Genomic DNA, 21886 nt, shown 5'->3' on the forward strand with positions numbered 1-21886 from the left:
TTGATATTAAAATATTAAAAGGAGTTTAAAAATAAATCCAATTGTTGTACTTAGTAATCACAGTGGTTTCACACAATAGGACGTTTGTGTTTAACTTAAAAAAACTGACAGTATGTCATGCTGTAGCATCAGTTAAGGAGTTGATACCCACCATCTACCCCCAAACCAGCGGTCACATCATTAGCAGATTTCTATCCTTACAGATTACACTGTAGTATGGAGGGGATGGCTCTTGACTCTTATATTTTAATCATTTAATGGCTCAGATGAACCTGATTTTATTGCATTTAATAATAGTGTCTTTCTAAGTAAAGAAGGCCCCTTGCCAGCAAGCTCCTCCAATTGGTCTAAATAACCTCTTCCCTAGAATCAAATGATTCAAGAAGCAGGGACTGTTGCTTCATCATTTCACCTTTCAACAGAAGCATATGTTACCATTCTTAAATACAAGGGAACACTCCTAAGATCTTTACCAAATGCAATTCACGCCACCAATATCCACCTACTATGGGGCTAAAAAATGATGGAAATAAGCAGACTATTGACAAGTAATGAAATGAAAAGGTAACTTAAAATGTGTGTTCATGCCTTAAAATAGAAATGAATTAGAAAATTGTACCTTGACTACAAAAACTGCACCTAAGAGGTGGCTGCTAATAAAATAGCCTGTCACAAACGAGTCAGCATTAGAACTCACAGACTCAACTGGCAGACGTGTGTGTGTTTGCATGTGGGTATATTTAAAGTGATTTCCAGCAGATTTTTTTTTTTTTTCCAGACACAGTAGAGTAAGCCACCTGATCAGAACCAGCGTTAAGTTAACGTTGTTGTTGTCTGGGACAGGATATGTACTTGTCAGGGGTTTGTTTCCATGGTCCAGGACACAAAAACTCTGGACACAAGGTAAAGAAGAGCTTCGCAATAAATAAAAAGGCAGGGATGGGCCAGAAAGTTATTTTAAGGTACCTTTAAATATAAATTGAGTCCTAGAGGCAGAAAAGTCATCTACCTAACACTGGCACATTTTAAACATGATTAAGACTTGTAGGTCAAAATCCCAGTGACAGCACAGGATTTTGTTGTTGTTGTTGTATCTGAGATGAGGAGAGCATCTTAAACAGAATTCTGTGACTTAAACTTCATTTAAATTTCCCCTTGAGCTTAAAATTGGCATAATTTTGATACCAAAACTAAGTTTGAATAACCAATACATAAAACAGAACTGGCTAAGTAGGAAAAAAATTTTTTTTCCAAAACAGAATCCCAAACCCCAAAAACTTAAATAAGGGGTGCAGGTAACAGAAAAAGAGTCAAATAAAACAACAATGGTTCCTGAATTTAAAGGAAGGATGCCCACTTCTCTCTCTCAAGAGGCAGACGGTCAGCTGAAAAATAAAAACATTGTATCAATAGAACACTCCAAATTAAAAAAATGCAGCCATCTTTGTTCATGCAATATCAAATGTTTAGAAAAAAAATCCCAAACTTCAAAACAACCCATAAAGCTAACAAAAGGAAGGAAAATTGTTGCCCCGATCTTATGACCTGATTGACGGTTGAGGGTCCTGATAGGGCCGTTCAGAATGTCACTCATGGGACAGAGGTCTGCTGTTAACAAGAGATCAAGTCTGTGGACCCTCAGATTAGGGTCCATGCTGTCTTCAGCCCGTGAGTTCTTGGGTCAGCAGCTTCAAGAACATGACAGCTAAGCAAGAGGATCCCAACACAGGGCTACCTTGGGTTTTGGCCCAAGTTCTCTGTTTCACTCAATTTCCTTTTAAGTAGTAGTATTAGGTATTACTGTTTTTGGTGGTGATAAGTCACTTAAGTAACCACTATGGGCAGTGGTTTGTAAACAGACATTGACAAATACAAACAGCAGTGCAATATTTGACCCAGACTTTAAAAGAATAGGAGGCGATGGTGGAAATGAGGTAACTCTTCCCCAACACGTGTGAACAGACAGCTCCTGCTCTTCTAATGCTCTATGTCCATTAGGAGAGAGTAGGGCTTGTCAACAGGATGGTTACATAAAGAAGAAGCTACAGAAGAGAAAAAAGAAAGGTTCAGATTCAAATTTGATTCTTAAAAGGCTTAAAAAAAAAAAAAAAAAAAAAGGAGCTTCTCTACAACAAACTGTGAAAGAACAGCAGTGTGTCAGTAAAGGGATGACTTCCTCAAGCCCAGCTGGGGGGTGACGCCTCGGCTGGGGCAGTGGGGCGCTAGTCAGGGTGGAAGGGGACGAGAGTCGGGGAGAAAGGGTGGCAGAGACAGTAATATGACATACAGGACATCACGTGGCAAGCATCTTGGAGGAGCTGGTGCTGCCCAGATGGTAGCATTTGAAGTCCAGACAAGGTAGGAAAACACGAGACTCTTTCATCCCTACACTTCTTTTATCCAACATTATAAGCATGTGTACATTTGCATATCAAACAGTGACTAAAAATAACTCACAAAAGGGCACACAATGTTTGGGTAAAAATATATTTTCCCCCACTTTATGTCTTGGCACTAGTGATATATGCATAGATTACCTGTCCGCCACTCTCCTACCTTAACAGACACCAAATTACCAAGCAAGTTTGCTAAGTGATTACTTTCATACTTGAAAAAATGATATGCTTCACATCAATACAATTATTTTAGTTTTTTAAAAAAGACAAGTGTCTAACATGCAGTTTACATATATGACAATTCTGCATTAACACTGAAAGTAGATTACACACAGTTTTAAAAACACATTGGTTATTTTCAAACAGCAAAATGACAATGATCTACAACTACAGTTTAAGGCATATCAGCATATTTTAAAATTAAGAAATAGACAAAGTTCTAATGCTGTTCACAGCTTAATCTTCAACTTATTTTTAAAATTCCCTTCATACCTACATATAATCTAGACTTTGTACGTCATCATTTCCCCTAAAGAGTCATCACATATGTATCCTGTCAATGGAACCGAGACTTCTGGAAGCTGAGACTTGACAACTTCAGACACTTGCAAATGGGAAAGCAAAGGGATCTGAATGGACAGTTTTGGTAGGACCACACAGAGACAGTATGACATGGGTTGGTAACAGCTGAAAAATCCGATTCAACAGTTTGTATATGAAACACTTATGGATATGTCAAGAAAGTGAGGAAACCGAGTCTTTGAGGTGCACAAGATGTGAAGTGTTATTGCTGGTGAGATCACAAAGCAGAGAAGGAAGGTGAGTAACCTGTGCCCAGCATTTTGTTAAATGTTCCCCTGGTTGAGGTGCCCTTTCTGGACAAAACCTTGACCAATTAATAAAGAGCCTAAGTTGGGAAAACATAGTCTCTAAACTGCCAGTAAATTCTCCTAAGTGCTTTTCCATCACATCCTACCGCACTTACAACTGTTATGGGTATCTAAAGTCCAGAAGAAGCAAAAAGATGGTCATTATGGTTGAACAAAAGATGTGGGGAGAGGCCAGCAAGAGCTGGCCAAAAAAAAAAAGGTGATTCCCTGCCAGTAGTTAGCACAAGGGAAAGACCATTAAACCAAGATCACCAAAAATTAAGCGATCATAAAGGGAGCCTAGCATAAAAAAAAAAAATGTTCCTCTTGCTTTTTCTCTAGTGGAAGGTAGTAGTTTCTCATTCTAACTTTACTTACACAGTCAGAACCAAGGACCCTCTGGGAATTCCCCGGCAGTCCAGTGGTTAGGACTTCGCGCTCTCACTGCCGAGGGCACGGGTTCAATCCCTGGTTAGGGAACTAATATCCCATAAGCCACGTGGTGCAGTCAAAAAACAAAAAACAAAAAAACACCAAACCAAAACAAAACAAAAAACCTAGAAAAAAATGAAACACTAAAAACCAAAAAAAAAAAAAAAAAAACCAAGGACCCTCTGTAATATCCAATGAACCCACAATGCTGTGTAGAACACAGACTGGGGTTAGTAATTTCTGACTTGCACACTGATATTAAGGAAAAGTCAAATCTCTGTGTTTCTTGGGAAAAAGATATAAATGTGAGCCATTTTAAATATATTTAGGTTTTTTGTTTGTTTTTTAAAAAAAACAAAGGATACTCAAACCAATACCTCCCTACCCCCCTCCAGGGAAATAAAAAAATCCACCTATCCCATTTGTTTCTCTAATTTTAAAAAGTCAAAAAGGTCTCAAAGGTTTCTTACTGCCGTACTTACATGCAAAGGCGAAAGCACATCCAATTAGATTTGAGGGTATCATTTATTCCGTGCAGAGCCAAGGACTACTGTGAAAAAAGGCACAGATACAGAAAGAAGAGAGGGCAGCAATAACAAACCAAATAGGGCCAGGGAGCAGGGGCAGAAAAAAGTTCAGAAGCAATGCATTTTTTAAAAAAGCTTTTATATGTTTTCTTTGACTTTTTATTCCCTGACTCCCCATATGATTTATTTTTCTGTGAAAAATTTAATGGGAAAAAAAAAATCAATCCAATCAATCAACAATCTTGGAATCAAAAAGTCAGCTGGATGCCTTTCGTGGCTAGGCTCACTTTAAAAAGGCTTTAGTGATGCACGTAAAATGAAAATTTTAAAGTGATGCATTTTTAGAATTTAGAAGTGTATTTCCTGTTACAAGGCACGAAAATGCTCACACAAGCAATGGCTGGAACAAGCATACAACAAAAGTATTCAAGCTTCTGCTGGTGCACAGCATCTGAGCAAACTCAGCCCATGGTTAGAATCAGCATGCCGCCTAATAGCCAGCTTCAGACTAGAATCATTAAAAAAGCAAAAGCAAAAACAAAAACATTGGTCCAGTAGCTCCTGAGCCTGTCTTTATACCACTATTGCTGCTTCTGGTTTGCAGTTTCTATCCCAGCTTAGTTTCGGCTTCCATGAAACTGATCTCTTACTTTGCCTAATTACGCCTAAATCAGTTCATGGACGACCATTCCTTCTGTCCCATAATAGTGTGGTTGAGGATAAAAAGAAGGGAAAAAAAGTCTTCATTGGAATCAACTAGAGACTTATTAATTAAAAAAAAAAAAAAAGTGTGTGTAAGTGTGTGTGTATTCTATCCTATTTGATTAATGTATGACTAGTGAAGGCCAAAAGGAAAATGCAGAGGTGAAGTATCAGGTTCATGAGAAATGTTATTCTTTCAAGTAAGAAACAGGAGACTACGGAGTTAGAAAGCTGCGAGTATCTTGTTATTAGAGGGGAAAAAATCAAGGAAATGAAAGGATAAGCCTCAAAAAGGAAAAGTACAGAAAAGAGATTAGATATGCCCTTTTCCATACAAATTTGGCATGTAGTCTATGTCCTGCCATATGGTTAAGTCCTAACCCTTGTTGATGGGGCACTGGGCCTTAAACGCAAAGAGCAGGTAGAGCTAGTCTTGGTGAAGGAAAAGGTGAGGAAATTCCTTCAAGACAACTGGATTTGAAAGACCAGCCGTTCTATTCCTTCATGCCTTTACTGCAAATATCAAAAAGAGACTATGCAAGGAAACTGGATGTGAAGCTGAATTTCTGCTTTCTTGACTTGTGGGTTTATATTATGTTCCTTCCCATTTCTACCTTAAGTTGACAAGGCCCCCTCAAACTTGTGCTGCAGATGATACAGTTTATAACAGATTTTTCTATTTTAAATATTTCTGGAAAATTTCTCCTCATAATTATTGAAGACTGTTATTAGAAGCACTCGATATCCTGGAATCAGTCATTAGGCCCTCCTCTCTCAGCCTACTGAGAGCAGACTTAGGTGTGTTTATGAAAAGACTGGATCTTGTAAGTAAGTAGTAAGCAGGTTGTGGAAAGCCCATCATCCTTAGTAAAAGATCCTTCTGCTAAACGAGGTTGTCTGATCCAGCCTTGGAGAGGGCTATCTGTGAGAGCGCCAAGGTTGCCCTGACACAAGGGAAAAGACTCATCATTTTCTTGTTACAACCCCACTTGGCCAGGATTTGAGACACAGGGGTTCAGACACATTTTTAAAGCCATAAGAGGAGACAGTCAGTCTGAACAGACCCACAACCCAGGCCAAATAATGTTATTATAGTAATAAAAAAAATCCACGCAAGGGTAAAAGTCAGGTAAAGCTTACCCACCGTTCTGCCTACATACAAAGCTACCTTGGTTCGGGGCAGGTGTGAAGAAGAGACAAAGGGAGTTCAGGGCCTTTCACGTCATGGAGACGAATAATCAAGAAGAGCAAGTGGTCATGGCTATTCAGGTTTATAGTCAGCTGCTGAGGCGGTGAAAAGTTTTCCTGTCAGACGTACATGTAGCAATTTAGCCTCCTTCCCTTGGTCCAAAGCAACATAAAAGTAACAGAACAGGCATGCTTCCTGCTGCCACTCTGAACAGGCATAAAAGGCAAATCATTTGCTTTCCAGAAACAAAGTCCGGCTGCACATAGCTTTTGCTGTTATCCCCTTGTTCTATCATTTTCCACCACCGAACAACATTCAGCAAAATGAGTTAATAGTTATATGGTGTCTGGGAAAGGGAAAAAAATAAAAATAAAACAAAATAAAAGGACACAGATGGCAGAGATACAATATTACTGCAAAAGCAGGTGAATGCGGACCATCCTTGGCTTGCCAGGCTTTATGTGAAGCTTGCACTGCAAGTTAAAAAACAAAACAAAAAAGTTAGAAATAATAATAAATTAAAAGAAGGAAAATTAGGAGCGCCAGCACCAGCATTCGGTGATGGTGAATGCTCATGCAATGATTATGGAATTGACAGAAATTAAAACCAAAAATTTGAGTAAGCTATTCTACATGACAAGCAAAAGCAAAATTTTAATACTGAATTAAAGAACACGTGGTTAGTTTCCATTTGCAGGTAATTCAGAATTCATGAGTGACTTCTTGAAACCACTACATGTTCTAGTGAAAGGATTTGCTGTTTGACTTTCTTCTCAAATAACACAAAACCATTCTCTATTACATTTGGGCATCACGTCGGTACTGAATATACAATAAATGTCTTTCAACAAGTAACTTGGGGATTGGAATATAGTGGATGGAGGACATGCTATTAATCTACTTGGGAGGGAAAAAAAAAAGGACAATCATATGGTTACAGCTAAAGCAATGCCCGGAGCCTTCCCCCTCCTAGGTACAAAGCAATGCCAAGTCCAAGATTTACATGTCTAATTTGAGGCAAGTCCAAAATATGGAACTTCATTCCTTAGGAAGAATCAAAATATTCTTTTAAAAAAGAAAAGATGAGTGGATGATTGTGTAAACTATAGTCATCAGATGTCAGGTACAGTTTTAAAATGATAGATTTTTAAAACTTTCTTTTTGGAATGGTTGCATCTTAACCAGCAAACTGCTGGCTGGCAACTGTGCAAAGTTTTTAGAAAAGATGAACACTGAACAACTACTGAACAGCTTACCCTCGGGCACCCCCACCACTGAGGTGTAGCCGCAAACAAGGAAAGTGACTTGGTGGCCAGAGATGGCAGGAGGCGGGGGTCCAGCTAATGGCAGTGCCAGGGTTAGTTCTACCTTGTCTGTAATCTTAGGAAATGTTACATGCTCTCATGCCACTAACAGGTCAAGGAGAAGTACAAAGCCTTACCTACGTTAAAGAGGGAGCGTGTCATTAGAATAGAAAAAACGGAATTTAAAACTATTAGAAAAACGAAGTGAAGCTCTGAGGTGGAAGCATGGCAGGTGAATAAATACGCATCTCTTTTTAAATTCTCCCCCCTGGAGCAGCTCCTAAGCGGCAAGTGTGGTGACTCCAGCCTCTCCTCCAGCTACACGAGGAGGAAAGAGCCTCCCATTTATTTTCCAAGTACTGTTCTGGTTACCCTGATTACTGTCTGTCTGTGGTCCTCTCTAACCAAAACTCTCCACTGGCAGCAAGGGAAGTGATTTTTTTTTTTTTTTTTTTAACTTTGACACTTCAGGCCTCCAACTGGCAACTGCTTTCACTGTTCAAATGGGAAAGTGTGGAAAAGCTTAAGAACCTAGAAGTTACCGAAAAGTACGTGCCCTTGTCAAGCACAAAATCTGGTGACTATTGCTCACCAAATTAAGTCTAATTCCATTAATAATAAATGAGAATGTATAAATAAGGCTAAAATAGAATTCGCACACACTTCACATAAACTTGAAAAGCATTATACACTGCTAAGGCCCAAGGCTGGGAAGAAAATAACCTAAAACGTTCTATAGGACAAGAAAAACCTCCTTGCACGGAGAAGTCTGTGATTAGATACTTTTTAAAATGGAGGCACAGTACTGGTCAGCTCTCGGAATTTTTATTGCTTAAAGGCACATGCAGTATACATGAAATATCCTTGGAACACTGCTGGTCTTCTATAAACATTTTAAGTTCTAAAACATGTACCTTTACGCACTTTAGTGCTTCAGGGTAAGAAAAACTCGACTTTGGGTTTCCTAAACCGTGAGTCAGCAGCTTTTTCCTGTTTCATTCATGCCTATAGATGTGTACACACACACACACACACACACACACACACACACACACACACACACACCACCTATTTTTATCCTGGGTTAGTTTGGATCAACAAGGGAATGATGCCAAATGGCTTTCGTTTTGTCTTCCCTGGAAGAGTCACTCATCTCTGAATCTGCATGGGGAACGTCACCATTAGTGACCGATGCTCTCCCAACATGTGTAGCTACAAAGTGCTTTCTTGAACTGGATTATAATCTAGGCAGTTGTTACTCTCAGAATTAATCCAGCATAATTTTCGGCCCCTGGAGTCCTTTGACCACGTGGGTCTGTACCAACCCCATTCAAATCACAGCTCACCTACACCAACTACTTTCTATTGCTTAGAAAATCTGCTTGCTCCCCTGCTCTCTTCATACATTTCCTGCTGGCTCAGAGCTTGGAAAGTCAAGGTCTGCGAAGTAGAATTTCAAACTTTCTCTGTGCATTTTGGTTTCTACCACAGGAAACGTAACAAGATTCCTCGGGGACAAGTCTGCACGTTCACTCAGATTAAGTGAACACCACTACCGAGCTCACTCCCCCGGGATAGGACTCGATTACTGTGCAGGCTCAATCCTGTCTGCCATATATGTCTAAGAATGTAATTCTTTGCCTACTCCAGTACCAACATTTTTATTGTTTACTTAGTTGTCAGCCTTTGCCCTAGAACCTTAGCATCTAAGGATGAAGAGCAAGAATCCTGAAACACACCCTCAGAGGACCACACCTTAAACAGACAAAGCAGGGTGGCATCCATGGGCTCACCACCCAGCTACCACTAAGGTTTTCTTCAAAGGCATCTTATTGACCACTGTGCTTACTGTCAAACCAATAGTAATTGTCATAAAGTGCCACCCCCTAGTCTTTCAGGTGATTTGCTGTAAAGCTTCAAATCACAGCAGAATTTCAGGAAGGCCCAAATCTCCTACTGGATTCAGGCCACTGCTATTGGAGTATCATAGGAAGTGACAACTCAAAAGCAGAATCTGACCCTTTGGCACCTTAAATCAAGGCCATATTTAAAAAAAATTTTGTGTGGGTACAGGTGTGTCTTGAGAATTGGTGGAGGTGTCTTAACGGGCATTTTGATCCCATTTTCACAATAAAACGATTCATCATCTTGTGGAATTTAGAGGGAAAACTAGTGGCCACTAGTAGTTCTTCCAAATCTTTCATTTTTGAGAACGAGACTTTCAATGACTGGCTTCTTAAGCCTTACAACAGAGAATAGAAAAATAATTCTAACAATCATAGTTTTAGGATGCTCTTTATCAAGAGCCGTGAGGATTGTCTCCAGAGAGTAGTGAAGAGAAATGCCCTGTCTTCTCAAGAGTCCTAGTGTTGCTGCAGAAGATGCTACTGGAGACGACAGGTTACTCCAGTCCTGATGGCTGGATCGTGTGGTCAAGTTTTATAACTTAGTGTCTGTGTACCCTTTAGAAATACTTTAAAAACCTTTGTCGTCTCCCCTGCACTGTAGAGAAAATTCTTGCTTTTATCTTTCTGGTAATAGACCAGTTTCCAGTCTGTAAATGGGAAAAGTAGAGACATGCAAGAGGAATAAATTGTTAGAGGGCCCCGCTGCGTGGGGGTGACACCCGCTTACTTTTTCTTATCCTTGTCTTTCTTGGTTTGCTGGGCCCCAGACTGCTGGGCCTGGGACTGTAGCAACTGAGCTGCCGCCTTCTTCTTCTGGAAATTGTTCACCTCCTCCTCCAGTTCCTTCTTCTTGTCTTCCACTTTCTTCTTCTCTTCTTGGTGTGTCCGCTTTAGGAGGTCGAACTTCTCGTGGAGCTGGAGAGAAGAGGAGGCAGACAAGCTTGGTGGAGGGAATGGGACGCTTACTGGCGTAAGGTTACCTGGATCCGTTCAGAAGCAGAACGTACGTGTGCCGCTGCCCGTGCTTTAGTTACACGAGTGAGGTACCGTCTGGGGCTGAGCCAGGCCGAGGTGGTGAAAAGCATCCCTTGGGGCCCTACACACTGTTGAAACTTGGATCGCTTAGCACTAAGGGGAGTCTCTGTGCACTTTTTCTGATAATAAAATACGTGTTCATTGTAAAAAGCATAAAGAAGAAAATAAAAATTATCCATGGTCCTAATAAGAAACTCACCCTAGTGGTAAGAAAAGTTCTTTACTTCTGGTCCTTTTTTGAGAAGTATAATCTATATTTACTTAGAGACTTACACAGTGACTACAGATATGTGTATCCATACTATTCAAATAAGAAGAGTATGTGGAGAAATTTCTGGCCCTTGACAAACTGCATTTAGAAAATTATCACAATGCAGAAACAAAAAATGGAAGGGGGCTTCCCTGGTGGCACAGTGGTTAAGAATCCGCCTGCCAATGCAGGGGACACAGGTTCGAGCCCTGGTCCGGGAAGATCCCACATGCGGCGGAGGAACTAAGCCCGTACACCACAATTACTGAGCCTGCACTCTAGAGCCCGTGCTCTGCAACAAGAGAAGCCAACGCAATGAGAAGCCTGTGCACTGCAACGAAGAGTAGCCCCCGCTCGCCGCAACTAGAGAAAGCCCGCGCGCAGCAACAAAGACCCAACCCAGACATAAATAAATAAATAAATAAATAAATTTACATTTAAAAAAAAACTGGGAGGGAGGGGAAAATCCTTACTATTTAGATAATTCTAGAATTTTTACCTAGCATTCAACTTGATACTTAAAGCCAACAGCAAATAAGGCTCAACTTTCCTTTCTCTGCAGCAAAACTAGGGTGAGTACTTACCTATTTAAATAACCTCTAAGTTTCTTATTATCTAGCATCAAAGGCAAACCTATTTCTTGCTCTCTCTCGTTGGGGTGACTGTTACAGCAGAAATCCATGGGGCCTGATTCCAATTGATGTTTGCTCAGATAAACTCTTATAAATTTTAATGTGCCTCAGTTTATCTTTTTTTTTTTTTTTTTAATTTTTGGCCACGCTGCACAGCATGTGGGATCTTAGTTCCATGATCAGGGATCGAACCCGTGCCCCCTGCAGTGGAAGCGTGGATTCTTAACCACTGGACCGCCAGGGAAGTCCCTCAGTTTATCTTTTAACAGGGTAAAATGAGTAATATTCATTGAGCTATATCAGCTAAAGAATTAATTGGGTCATTTTAAAATCTGAAGAGAATTGACTTTTTAATTCTGAACTCTGCTAAAACTGTAACTTACTATAATGAAAATATTACTTAAAATGAGATCAAATTACTACTCATTATAATGTGAAATAATCTGTACATCTGAAAATATTCATTGTTATTTCATTTTATAATATTCTATGCACACGTTTAGCCGTGTATTTAGGGTATTACATATAAGAAACAAATATAAGTAAAAAGGATGCATTTAATCAAGTGACCTTAAAAGTTTCCACACTTCATTCATCTAATGGCAACTAAATTAAGTTCTTGGTTTAATTTAAATAATGGGTGCATTATAATGAAATATACATTCATCTCTGCAGTTTTAGGCAGATTTTGTGTGCTTAAAATATTTTAAAGTGATAATTTGTGTGTCTGTGTGCTTAATTATTAGAAACAACTTTGTTCCATATCAAAAGTGATACACCAAAAACTATACTTTGTGTTTCAAGAAACTTCTCAAAATAAAACTCAAATAATCAATAAACACTTCTTTAGAAATAAAAAAGGAGTCCATGGGAACCTCTAGGATGCAGCTACCCTGGGCTGGGCGTGGAGAACTAGAGTCAGCGGGACACTGGAGCCAGGGGTGTGCGTCCCAGAGGGAAGCCAGAGCACAGACACGGCGGACGGAGCCCATCCTCCATCAGACAGGGGCGAAGGGCCCTCCACTGTTTAGCTCACTGAGTTGACTGGTAGACTGAGACAATAATGGTCCCAGAATTGCAAATCTTACGTTTCATCACTTGTAAATTGATGAAATATGGAGTTACAAGGAATGTGGGATCAGGTCTGGAAACCTAAGTTCTAGCTTTAGTCTTGGCTTTGCTACTGACTAGGTATGTGACTGCATAAATAACTTAAGCTTTATGACACTCAGTGTTACCATCTGTGAAATGGGGATAAGACTGGCTACCCTACTCTTCGTACCAGGTTAGTAGGCCCCTCGTGTGATAGAATATATGTAGCAAGTGCTTAGAGCAGCACGAAGGCCCGTCTCGTCTGTGTCTCCCCCGGACGCAAGGACAGATGGCTTACCTCTTTCTCTGCCTCTTTAAGTTCAGCTTCTTTCTCCTTCACTCTCATGACAAACATCTGTCTCATTTCTTCTTCTTTCTTCTGAAGTTCTCCCAGAAATTCATTCCTTTTTGCTTCGTATGTCTCCTGAAGACTATTCAAAAGCCACAAACCAAGGACAGTGTCATGAAGTTGCATGATAAGAAATTTCAGTCCAGACAGTTCCTACCCAGCCACTTCCTCAAAATAAATAAGGCTGCCAACTCACCAAGTTCAAGGACACACAAAATGGCACCATCTTCTTTTTAGTTATGTGGCAATCAGAAAGACAAGCACGTCAGGAACCAGAGATGAGGCAATAAGTACAGTGTAGCACTAATGGGATGTCTCCTACTGGCCAAGCTGTATGCTACATACATTCACACAGGGGAAGCCTGGGCTGGCCAGTATCTCCCAGTTCAGTACCACGTAGATACTGAAGACGTGATTTAGAATTTTAGAAGATGGAGGGGGTGTAGGGAGAGAAATGCAGCGGCACTGGAGCCAGACAGATCCACTAGGGTTGGTTTTGGGTTCACAGCAATTTACTGACTGATCTTGGGAAGGGCACGGCCTCTCAGCCTCAATGTTCTCTGAATACAATGCCTTCCGGGGCCCATGATTTTGGGAGGTAAATGTGGGCAGAGTGAGTAAAGCATTTGAGATAACATCGGTGCTTAATAAGTGTTACCCCCGCACTCGTCTTCCTCCAGCCCCCAATTTAGAAAACAGACTCAGTGAACCATCTAAAGAGACAATAGTGTATCTAAAGATATTACAGAAAATTGCTGCTCTTCAAGTGGTATTACCAATTGTAAATAGAGCAAGGAGGAGTTTGATTCTTATTTTAAAACTCATCCTCCCTCTGACTGTCTACAGAACTTGGGGCCCAATATTTTAAAGCAAAGGCCATCACTCAGTTTTACCTCCAAGTCAGAACAGATATATTTACAGAAAAATCACCTTTGGTAACACAACTTAGGAAAAAAACAGACACCCACACCCACGCTCATACAAACAGAGATACATTTGCCGGTAATTGCTATCTCTATCTCTCCCTTGCAGTTTCCCTAGAACAAGGGTTGTGACAGTTACACAAGTCTGCAGCAGGATTATCCACTTTTACCCAGGGACCAAATGCATCCAAAGTGCTGATTCCAAAATGAAGAGCACCTGTGGGTGACCCCAGGCTCCATGCAGAGCCACCCCAGCATTCACACTTGTCCATGCAGAAGGAGAAAAAGAACATTCAGGTGGTGGAGGGGCGTGTGCATGTGGGTATACGTTTATAAAGAGCAACATACTTACAAAATGCATTAATTAGGATTGTTTATACGTCTATAATCAATGCTCTTATTGGTTGCTGAACAATCAGTTCTCCTGCCCTCAAGAGTGTCAACACTGCCTGGGTAATGGACAATCACGAGTTGGGAGTTTCTGGAGGTATATTTGGCTTTCACATTATCTTAGGAGACAAAAGCAAGTTTGGCCAACGTTAGTGTTGGCTAATATTAATAGCAATATTTGGACTTGAAATTTAAGCTATATAGCCACAGAGATAGAGAAATGCATGGATAATGAAACTATAAAATAATTCATGAGTTTGATTTTGCTTGTTAGCTTCTAATAAACTCTTTATCACTATCATTTGTGTCAGAATGGCCAAAGGCAGAGGATGACTTGTCCCTGCTATGAAATTTTGGGGGAACCCAGTGTTTGTTGATTTTAAGATAATGAATCCATCTTCCTCTTCTTTCTTAACAAGCAGTGGAACACCTAGTATAGAAACACTACCAAGAAACATGACCCAAAGTGTGTTCCAGAGATCACTAGTTTCAAGAAATCTTCAAAAGTGGGGTTCCCAAGTCAAAAGAACAAAAGGAAAATGCAATGTGTGACCTCCCTTTAGGAGAGCCACAGCGCACGGTGACTCCCAAGCCCTGCAGCACGTCAGGGTCGCCTGGGCATGTTTTACTGGACTTTTCTGAGCACAGTTTCCTAACTCCACACTTGGAGATGCTGACTCAGGATGTCAGGAGAAGGCAAAAGTAATCTGTATTTTTAAAATGCTTCCAGGTGACTTGATGTAACTAGTCTGCCAACCACTGCTTGTCTTAAGTGCTCTGAAAAGTCCTTCAATTAAAAAAAAAAAAAAACCTGTTTAAGTCGATTCACTTAGAGCCAAATTTGTTTAATTGTGGAAACTTTTGTTAAGTGACACACAAAGAGAAGGTCCTTTGGGTAATGCTACTGGAATTCTGAGACCTCGCAGCATGACTCGACCTGATCCAGTCCCAACCACAACCTAGCTTAGGCTCCAGTTTCTGGAGATCCATTTTCAAACTATGGGTCATGACCCAATCAAGGGTTTTAACCAGTATGTTAAAAAGTTTAGAGAACAGGATAGAAGAAACCAGAATGCAGTGCAAACTCTAAGAGCAGGTATCACTTCATGATATGTGTACACTGGATCACGATGTAGAACACATTTGATAGGGAAGGTTGCAGCCCAAAGCTGGAAAGCGCATGTTCTAGAGAAAGGATAAGGAGCGATATTGCCACCAGCCAGATGGCCTCAACACATGCTGCTTATTAGATGGCTGCATCCGGGGACAGGAACCAGCTTTGCAACTCTGACACTGGAAATCATAAGCAACGTATGAGAAAGAAATCATAAACCCCCCACTCCAAGGAGTCACCTGCAGTAGGTTTCTTAACAATGCAGTCACAGATCCTACTCCCTGGGCACCTGCGGAAATCCACATGTGAATGAGAGACACCAGACACCCTCCCCTATGCTTCCAGCCAGTGAAAACCAGTCCAGAAGGAACTGGATCTACAGTATCCTCTCAGATACCTAAAGTGATGATACCTTTTACAATTTCTAGCTCTTCCAACTTAATTTTTAATTGTAGTTATTAACATCCTTTTCCAAGTGAGAAGTGAACAATTTTTTCATGAGGGTTTGGGCTGGTTTGAAACTGAGGCTTTTATCTTCTTATTTTCTTTTAACAGCTTTTGGGAGAGGCAGGCTTTGCTCATGGAGATCAAGGGAAGGGAGAACAGGCACTGGCACTCCAGTTCATCCTGCACTCCGGTAATTCACGTAGCACCGTTCTCTCCCTGTTACGGCTCCTGGACCGCCCAGCGGGGGGCAGGCCAGAGCACCGCACGCCACAGGGGTTTACGGAGGAACTTACAAACGCGAGTGTGTTATCCTTACAACAACGCAGTGACGTAGCTATTATTATCACCTCCCATTTTACACATGGAGAAACTCGGACACAGAGGGGCTTAGTAACCTGTGCAGGTCACACAGTGAAGAAGTGACAGAGCCGGGATTTTCAGCCGGGCCACCTAGCTCAGGTGGGAGAAGTGAGGCCTCCATGCTCCTAAAAATGAATGGTCTCATGGGCCCGAAAACTCTGTGATTTCTTGAGACAGGGGCAGTAAAGGAGCACTTGTTGTGACCTGACAAGTAGCGTCAAGGAGAAGGTGGTGTTTTGAGGTGAGGATGGAGTGTTAGGAAGAGGGCGGTGGCATCTCAGGAGACAAGCAGCAGGGACAAGACCCATCCCCGCCCCCATCTTCCCCCAGTGCCAGCCAGAAAGGGGCCAGGGTCTGGGGGACCTGGGTCCAGGGAAGGCATGGGTGCTCTGGCTGGGGTGAGGCTTGAGCTCTGAGGCTGCAGGGCAGCAGGTGGGAAAGATGCGCGCAAGAAAAAGCAGGTTGACGCCTGGACATATACACGTGTAGTGACAGAGAGAAAGGTTCTACCGCAAGACAAGAGAGACACAACTCTGAACGCAGGCAGGTTGAAGGAAAGCACCAGGGACAGATTCAGCTTTTGTGCCCGGGACGTACTTCCAAGGCTTAAATGCGGCCTGTTCCTGTGCTCGCCCAGCTTCTGGTTTGGTTTCACACGGTGTCATATATTCAGGGGAGCTCCCACTTACGGGCCTCGGCTTTAGAGGCCACTCTCTGCTTTATAAACACATGGTATAAACACAAGTGGCACCCAGAGGGCAAGTGGTGGACACAGGGTGCCCAGAGGGGAGGACGGACTTCACTGTACACCCGTGAAGGGATCCTCTACTTTGAGAATGTAAAAGCCTTGAGTCCTTCACTGATATTCCTCCAAGCTCACCCTGAATTCACAAGGAAAAAAAAGTCTTCTGTGAGCATCCAGGCGTGATGACTTTGAAGGTGTAATTCTGGGAAATCCCTTAAATTAACTGTGGCTTTTGCTTTTCCTTAACTGTGTCGTCATTCACGCAGGTCCCCTCCTGCACCCTCAGTGTCAGGCTCGCAGGAAGTGCTGGGGAGGCTGGAAACTCCTCCAAGGGAGAGGCTGGGCCCTTTGTAAAGCAGTGGTTTCCAAGGAGAGGAAAACCAAGTTTATTTCACCTTGCTATCTGCCAAGACATGTGATTCAAAGCCAACTTTTATGTTCCAAATGATCCTGCCTGCACCAATAGGGCCACCTGAGGTTGAGTGAGTGGGTTTCTAAGAGGAGAAACTATTTCCAGGGTTCCCAGGAACTGAGATGATAGAAGGTGTTTATTTTTAGAAGGTCTACTTCTCTGTTTCTTATTTTCTTATACAGGGAAAAGAGTAAAGGCCTTGGTTTTATATATATACATATATATATAATATATTTATATATAAAATATTTACATATACAAAATATATTTTATATAAAATATATTTCCCTCCTTTTCATCCTCAAAAAGGAACCCTCAGGCCAGTAGAAAAGGAACCAAATGGGGAGGGGGATACGCGTGAATAAAGCACGTTCTCTACAAGTCAGGCCTCAGCGACATCTACCAAGGGTCCTGAAGCCCGTGGGGACGGGGAGGCCAGAGCAGTGAGCTGGATCCAGTTCTGCCAGGCCTTGCAGAACCTGCTGGACCCACCCAGCAACCCTCCTCCTGGCGGGCAGCTACCCTGGCCTTGCAGGAGAAACTGTAACTCAAACGCAGAGACAGAGGCAGCAGCAGGAAATCCTCACCAGCCCTGGTTCCTGGGAACCCAAGCAGCCCCAGTTGGTCGAGATGGTGGAAGGTTAGTGAAGGGGCCTGCATCACAGACTCCAAAATTCCAGAGCTGAACAAAACACAGCTGTGCTGAATGGTTCTTAACATTTGGGGAGGTAAATTACCTCTAACAGACCTAAGAAACAGTCACATGCATTCCAACTTCTGCAGGCAGCTCAGGGCTCCAAGAGATGGTCTAGTCCAGGGGCTGGCAAATTACAGCCTGAGGGCAAAATCTGGCCCTGCCTGTTTTTGCAAATACGTTTGTATTGGAACACAGCCACTCCTGTTCTTTTACGTTAGGGTCTCTGGCTGCTTTCACACTACAAGGGTGGAGCTGAAAAACTGGGACAGAGACTACATGGTCCACAGAGCCAGAGCATTTCTTCTGTGGCACATTCTGGAAAAAGCCCTCCTACTAGATCTGACTGCCCCCTGATCTAGCCCAGTTCCTCATTTTACAGATGAAGAACCTGAGGCCCAGACAGGTTAAGGAGTTGGGTAGTAGCAGGGTCAAGACTTGAACCCACACTGCTGCCCCTTCACCCTTCAACGCCGCCTGGGTTTGAATGAGGGCGGAGGGCACACGGGTTCCATTTTTACTGTGGTTCCTTTTGTTTCATCTCTATGCATGGGTGAAAAAAAAAAAACCTCTATGAAAAAATAAAGATAGTCTCTGCCACACAAAAACCATTTTCCTCAGGCTTAATAACCAGAGAGTAGGCTTGATTGTGTAGGGGCTATTTTTTGGTCAATGCATTTCAAGGTTCAACCCCCTAAACTTGTGTACACAAAAGGGCATCCTCTACCCTGCCTCAGAAAGCACATTTCATGTGAATGAAGAGGGCCAATTTTACAAGCCCCTAGAGCAGGACTAAATGATGCAAACTTAGCTAGAAGCTAACTTTTTGGTTAGAAGCCCTCTGTCTGGGGTCTCCATTTGTTCTCACCAAATACATTCCACGGGAGCACTGTACTGGGAGACCAGTCCAGACGTCACCAAACTAAAGAGATTCCAAGAGAATAACCTCCCTGCCACCGCAATGGCAGCTCAGATCCAGTGGAGGGAGTCCACTGGCACTGCACACAGGCTGCCTGAGGCACCGCGGCCGGCCAGCTCCTAGACATTTGAGTGGGAGTCGAGGCCAGCCACAAGAGAGGAGGAAAACAGTCTTCTCCAAGGAACCACGGCCCCCGATCAGTACAGGCGCCAAGCACAGACACACTTCACATCACCTCAACTCAGCTCCCCGTGAAGAAACTGCATGGGTTCAGTATGCACAGAGCAATCCTCTCCTGTACCAGGTGGCGGCAAACCTTCCTCTGACCGTTCACCAAGCCTGGAGTGGCCCCGGCGACCCTTCCCCACCACTGGGCTCTAACAGGGCCTGGCCTTTGCGGGGCCACTAATTCTACATTAACTTCAATATTCTCCCGTTCACGTTTTGCCTCTTCCTCTCCATCCATCAGCGGTGTGGGAAAATACACAGCAAATGTTCTGTAAGTTATTTCCTTTACTACTCATTCGTGTTGTTAGAATTGTACTGGTTCACTGGAACCTAGTAAGAGCACGTCACAAAGTAGGAGACATGGCAAGTGAAACCTATTTGGCAAAGACGAACGGGACAAACTGTAGTGAGCCTCCGCATCTTTGTAAATGCCTGGACCAGGTTCCGTGCCTCTGTGGGTATAACAGTTAAGAACAGAGGTTCAAAACTCACACCTGTCACTTCCTACTTGGGCAGGCTGTTTACACTTGCAGTGCCTTCGTCTCCTCCTCTGTAAAATGAGGATGCAATAGTGACAGCAGCTACGTCAGGTGCTCTAGATGATACACATAAAGCGGTTACCGCAATGCCTGGCGACCCGCGCTATTCATCTGCCCCCGCCAGGTCCCTCCACCACCCATCTCTCGATCCCACAAGCATCTCCGGGATGCGCCGGCACGCCGCTCACACCCCTGCCTGGGGGGCCTGACTGCCAGGTGCCCACATACCTGAAGGGCTTGCTGTCAGGGTCGGTGTCCTTGAAGCCCATCTCCTCGAGCTTACAGCGCCGATACAGCTCATAGTGGCGGGTGTGAGTCTGCTCTCGCAAGTCTTCCATGTTCACGCGGATCAGCATCTCCCGAAGCTTCACGAAATCACAGTGGTTTTCATTCTCAACTGCGGGAGACGGGCAAGACAGCAGGGAGGGCTCTCAGCGGCGGTGTCACTCAAACCTGACGTGATCTTTCCAAGACGTGGTCACCGTTGCCCCTGAAATCTCAAGGTCACCCGGAGAGCCTTCACTGGATCCTCCTGACACCCCTACCAGGACAGGATTTCTGACAGCAGGGGCCATGGTTGCTGATGCTGAGGGCAGGGCACCGTGGGAGGAGCTCTGCCAATACTGTCTTGACTCTCGGTAGCAGGATTCCCAGAGGCAGAGCATGGCTTTGATGAGCAGACTGGCCTCCCAGACAGAGGCAGCAGAGTCTATGTTCAGACCCCGTCACCCCTGGCTCCAAAGCCAGGCCGATTTCTACCCCTCCATGCTGTCGGGACCTGTACAAGGCAGTCTTTATGTATCACCTCCTTTAATTTTATCAATGACACTATGAAGCAAGTTTTTCTCTTGTAGAGAATTTGGGAAGATTGATAAAAACCATAATTTTTCTACGTATCTCAAAGGTACTGTGCTTTCTCACGTCTCACAGATTTATTGCCTTTACTCAGAACAAAGGAAACGGAGGACTGATATATCGTAAGCCAATGAAGGAACTTTCTGCAGCCACCCTACTTAATCCATAGCATTGGACATCCTCCTTCACAACACACAAGGGTTGGTAATGGAATCCGAGACCTTGCCCATCAAAGTGACAGGAAATGTCTTCAGGTTAGAGACTGTAGTCATGTCCCACAACAATTATAGGTTACTTGTTCTCAGATATTTACTGAGAAGACAATTTCCAAAAAAAAAAAACAAGACAATTTTTCCAGAGATAATGGAGAAACAAGTATCCTCTTGTTCGCAAGAAGCTTTTTGCAGCTTTCTTATTCTTTGCTGATGAAGAACTCATTCAAACTCCCAGGGAAGCTCTCTCTTCCAGCAGGAATTTATACGAAATTCCCCACACAACCCAGCATTCTTGGGGGGCTGCCTCATCGGCACTAGGGCTCTGCAGCCACTTCTCTCCATTGCTTCCCAGCCTCCTTGCTTCTTTCTGGCCTCCACGACTGCCAGGTGTAAAACCCTGCCACCCCTTCCACCTGCCCACGTCAAGGACCTGCCCAAACCCGGCGGGGACGGCCACCCTGGGGGTGACACGTGAGGAACCCCTTCCCCGCGATGCGCACGTACCCTGCACCACACCCCAGGGGTACTGCCTGGCCTTTGCCATCTTGTTGCCGATCTTCACCTCTTCGGTGCTGCCGACCACTGCGAAAGGGAGGTGGACCTGCCAGCAACACAAGGACAGAGAGCGGTTACCCTCCCCGTGCTGCAAAGACACGCTCTCCTCCGCTTCCACACGCCCCTCCTCCCGCAGGCCTCTGCTCGGGGCAAGAGAAAAGGGCGAGGGAGGGCAGAAGAGCGAGAGGCTCAACAGTTCAGTGGGGTTGGGCTTCGTGTATTCGACCCTCCCTACAACCAGATACCAAGTACCTGCCATGAGCTGGACTCAGGGGGAAACTAGGAGTCTTTGTGATTATATGGTAAGCGTGGGATGTCCACTGCCTGAGAGTAGCCACTGGTCTATGTGGTTACTGAGCACCTGAAATGAGGCTCATAAAATGAAGAAAATTTTAATTTTATTTACTTTTAATTCATTTACATTTAAAGGGAAGCAGTGTGAAATATTTTTCCATTAATTATCACTTTATTGTTTTGGTAGGACTGCATTTCACTTTGCTTCAAACTCAGATCTTCTTAAAAAAAAAAAAAAAAAAAGAACAAGTTTTGTTAATGTAGATGCAAACATGAAGGAAAATTATCTTTTTGGTACTTACTTCATATTGAAAAACTTTTAAATATGTTAGCAGTAAGTTAGGTATGCGTCCAAGTTGGGATGTATGTAATTATAAACTATACATTGGGGGAATTCCCTGGCAGTCCAGTGGTTAGAACTCGACACTTTCACTGCCAGCAACTGGATTAAATCCCTGGTTGGGGAACTAAGATCCCACAAGTCACGTGGTGTGACAAAAAAGAATATACAC

General features: G+C 43.2%; 1 protein-coding gene across 10 annotated transcripts in view; it reads right to left on the reverse strand.

Moving 5' to 3' along the window:
• Positions 1-951: 951 nt before the first annotated feature.
• Positions 952-21886, reverse strand: part of SEPTIN11 (septin 11) — a 91659-nt gene continuing 70724 nt past the window's right edge. For 3 of the 10 annotated variants that reach the window (XM_082463863.1, XM_082463855.1, XM_082463856.1), the window contains 5 exons: positions 21030-21126; positions 19684-19852; positions 12634-12766; positions 10054-10241; positions 2378-4247 (listed from right to left, as the gene is read on the reverse strand). In XM_082463863.1, the coding sequence (XP_082319989.1) occupies positions 4223-4247; positions 10054-10241; positions 12634-12766; positions 19684-19852; positions 21030-21126 (612 nt within the window). In that variant the 3' untranslated portion in view covers positions 2378-4222. Of the gene's footprint in view, positions 1386-1443; positions 2043-2377; positions 6589-10053; positions 10242-12633; positions 12767-19683; positions 19853-21029; positions 21127-21886 lie in introns of those variants that run through there. The other 7 variants (XR_014264273.1, XM_082463859.1, XM_082463857.1 and 4 more) reach the window with 7 other exon arrangements.

This window comes from Balaenoptera physalus, assembly GCF_965194825.1.
Source record: "Balaenoptera physalus genome assembly, chromosome: 5".
NCBI lineage: Eukaryota > Metazoa > Chordata > Mammalia > Artiodactyla > Balaenopteridae > Balaenoptera > Balaenoptera physalus.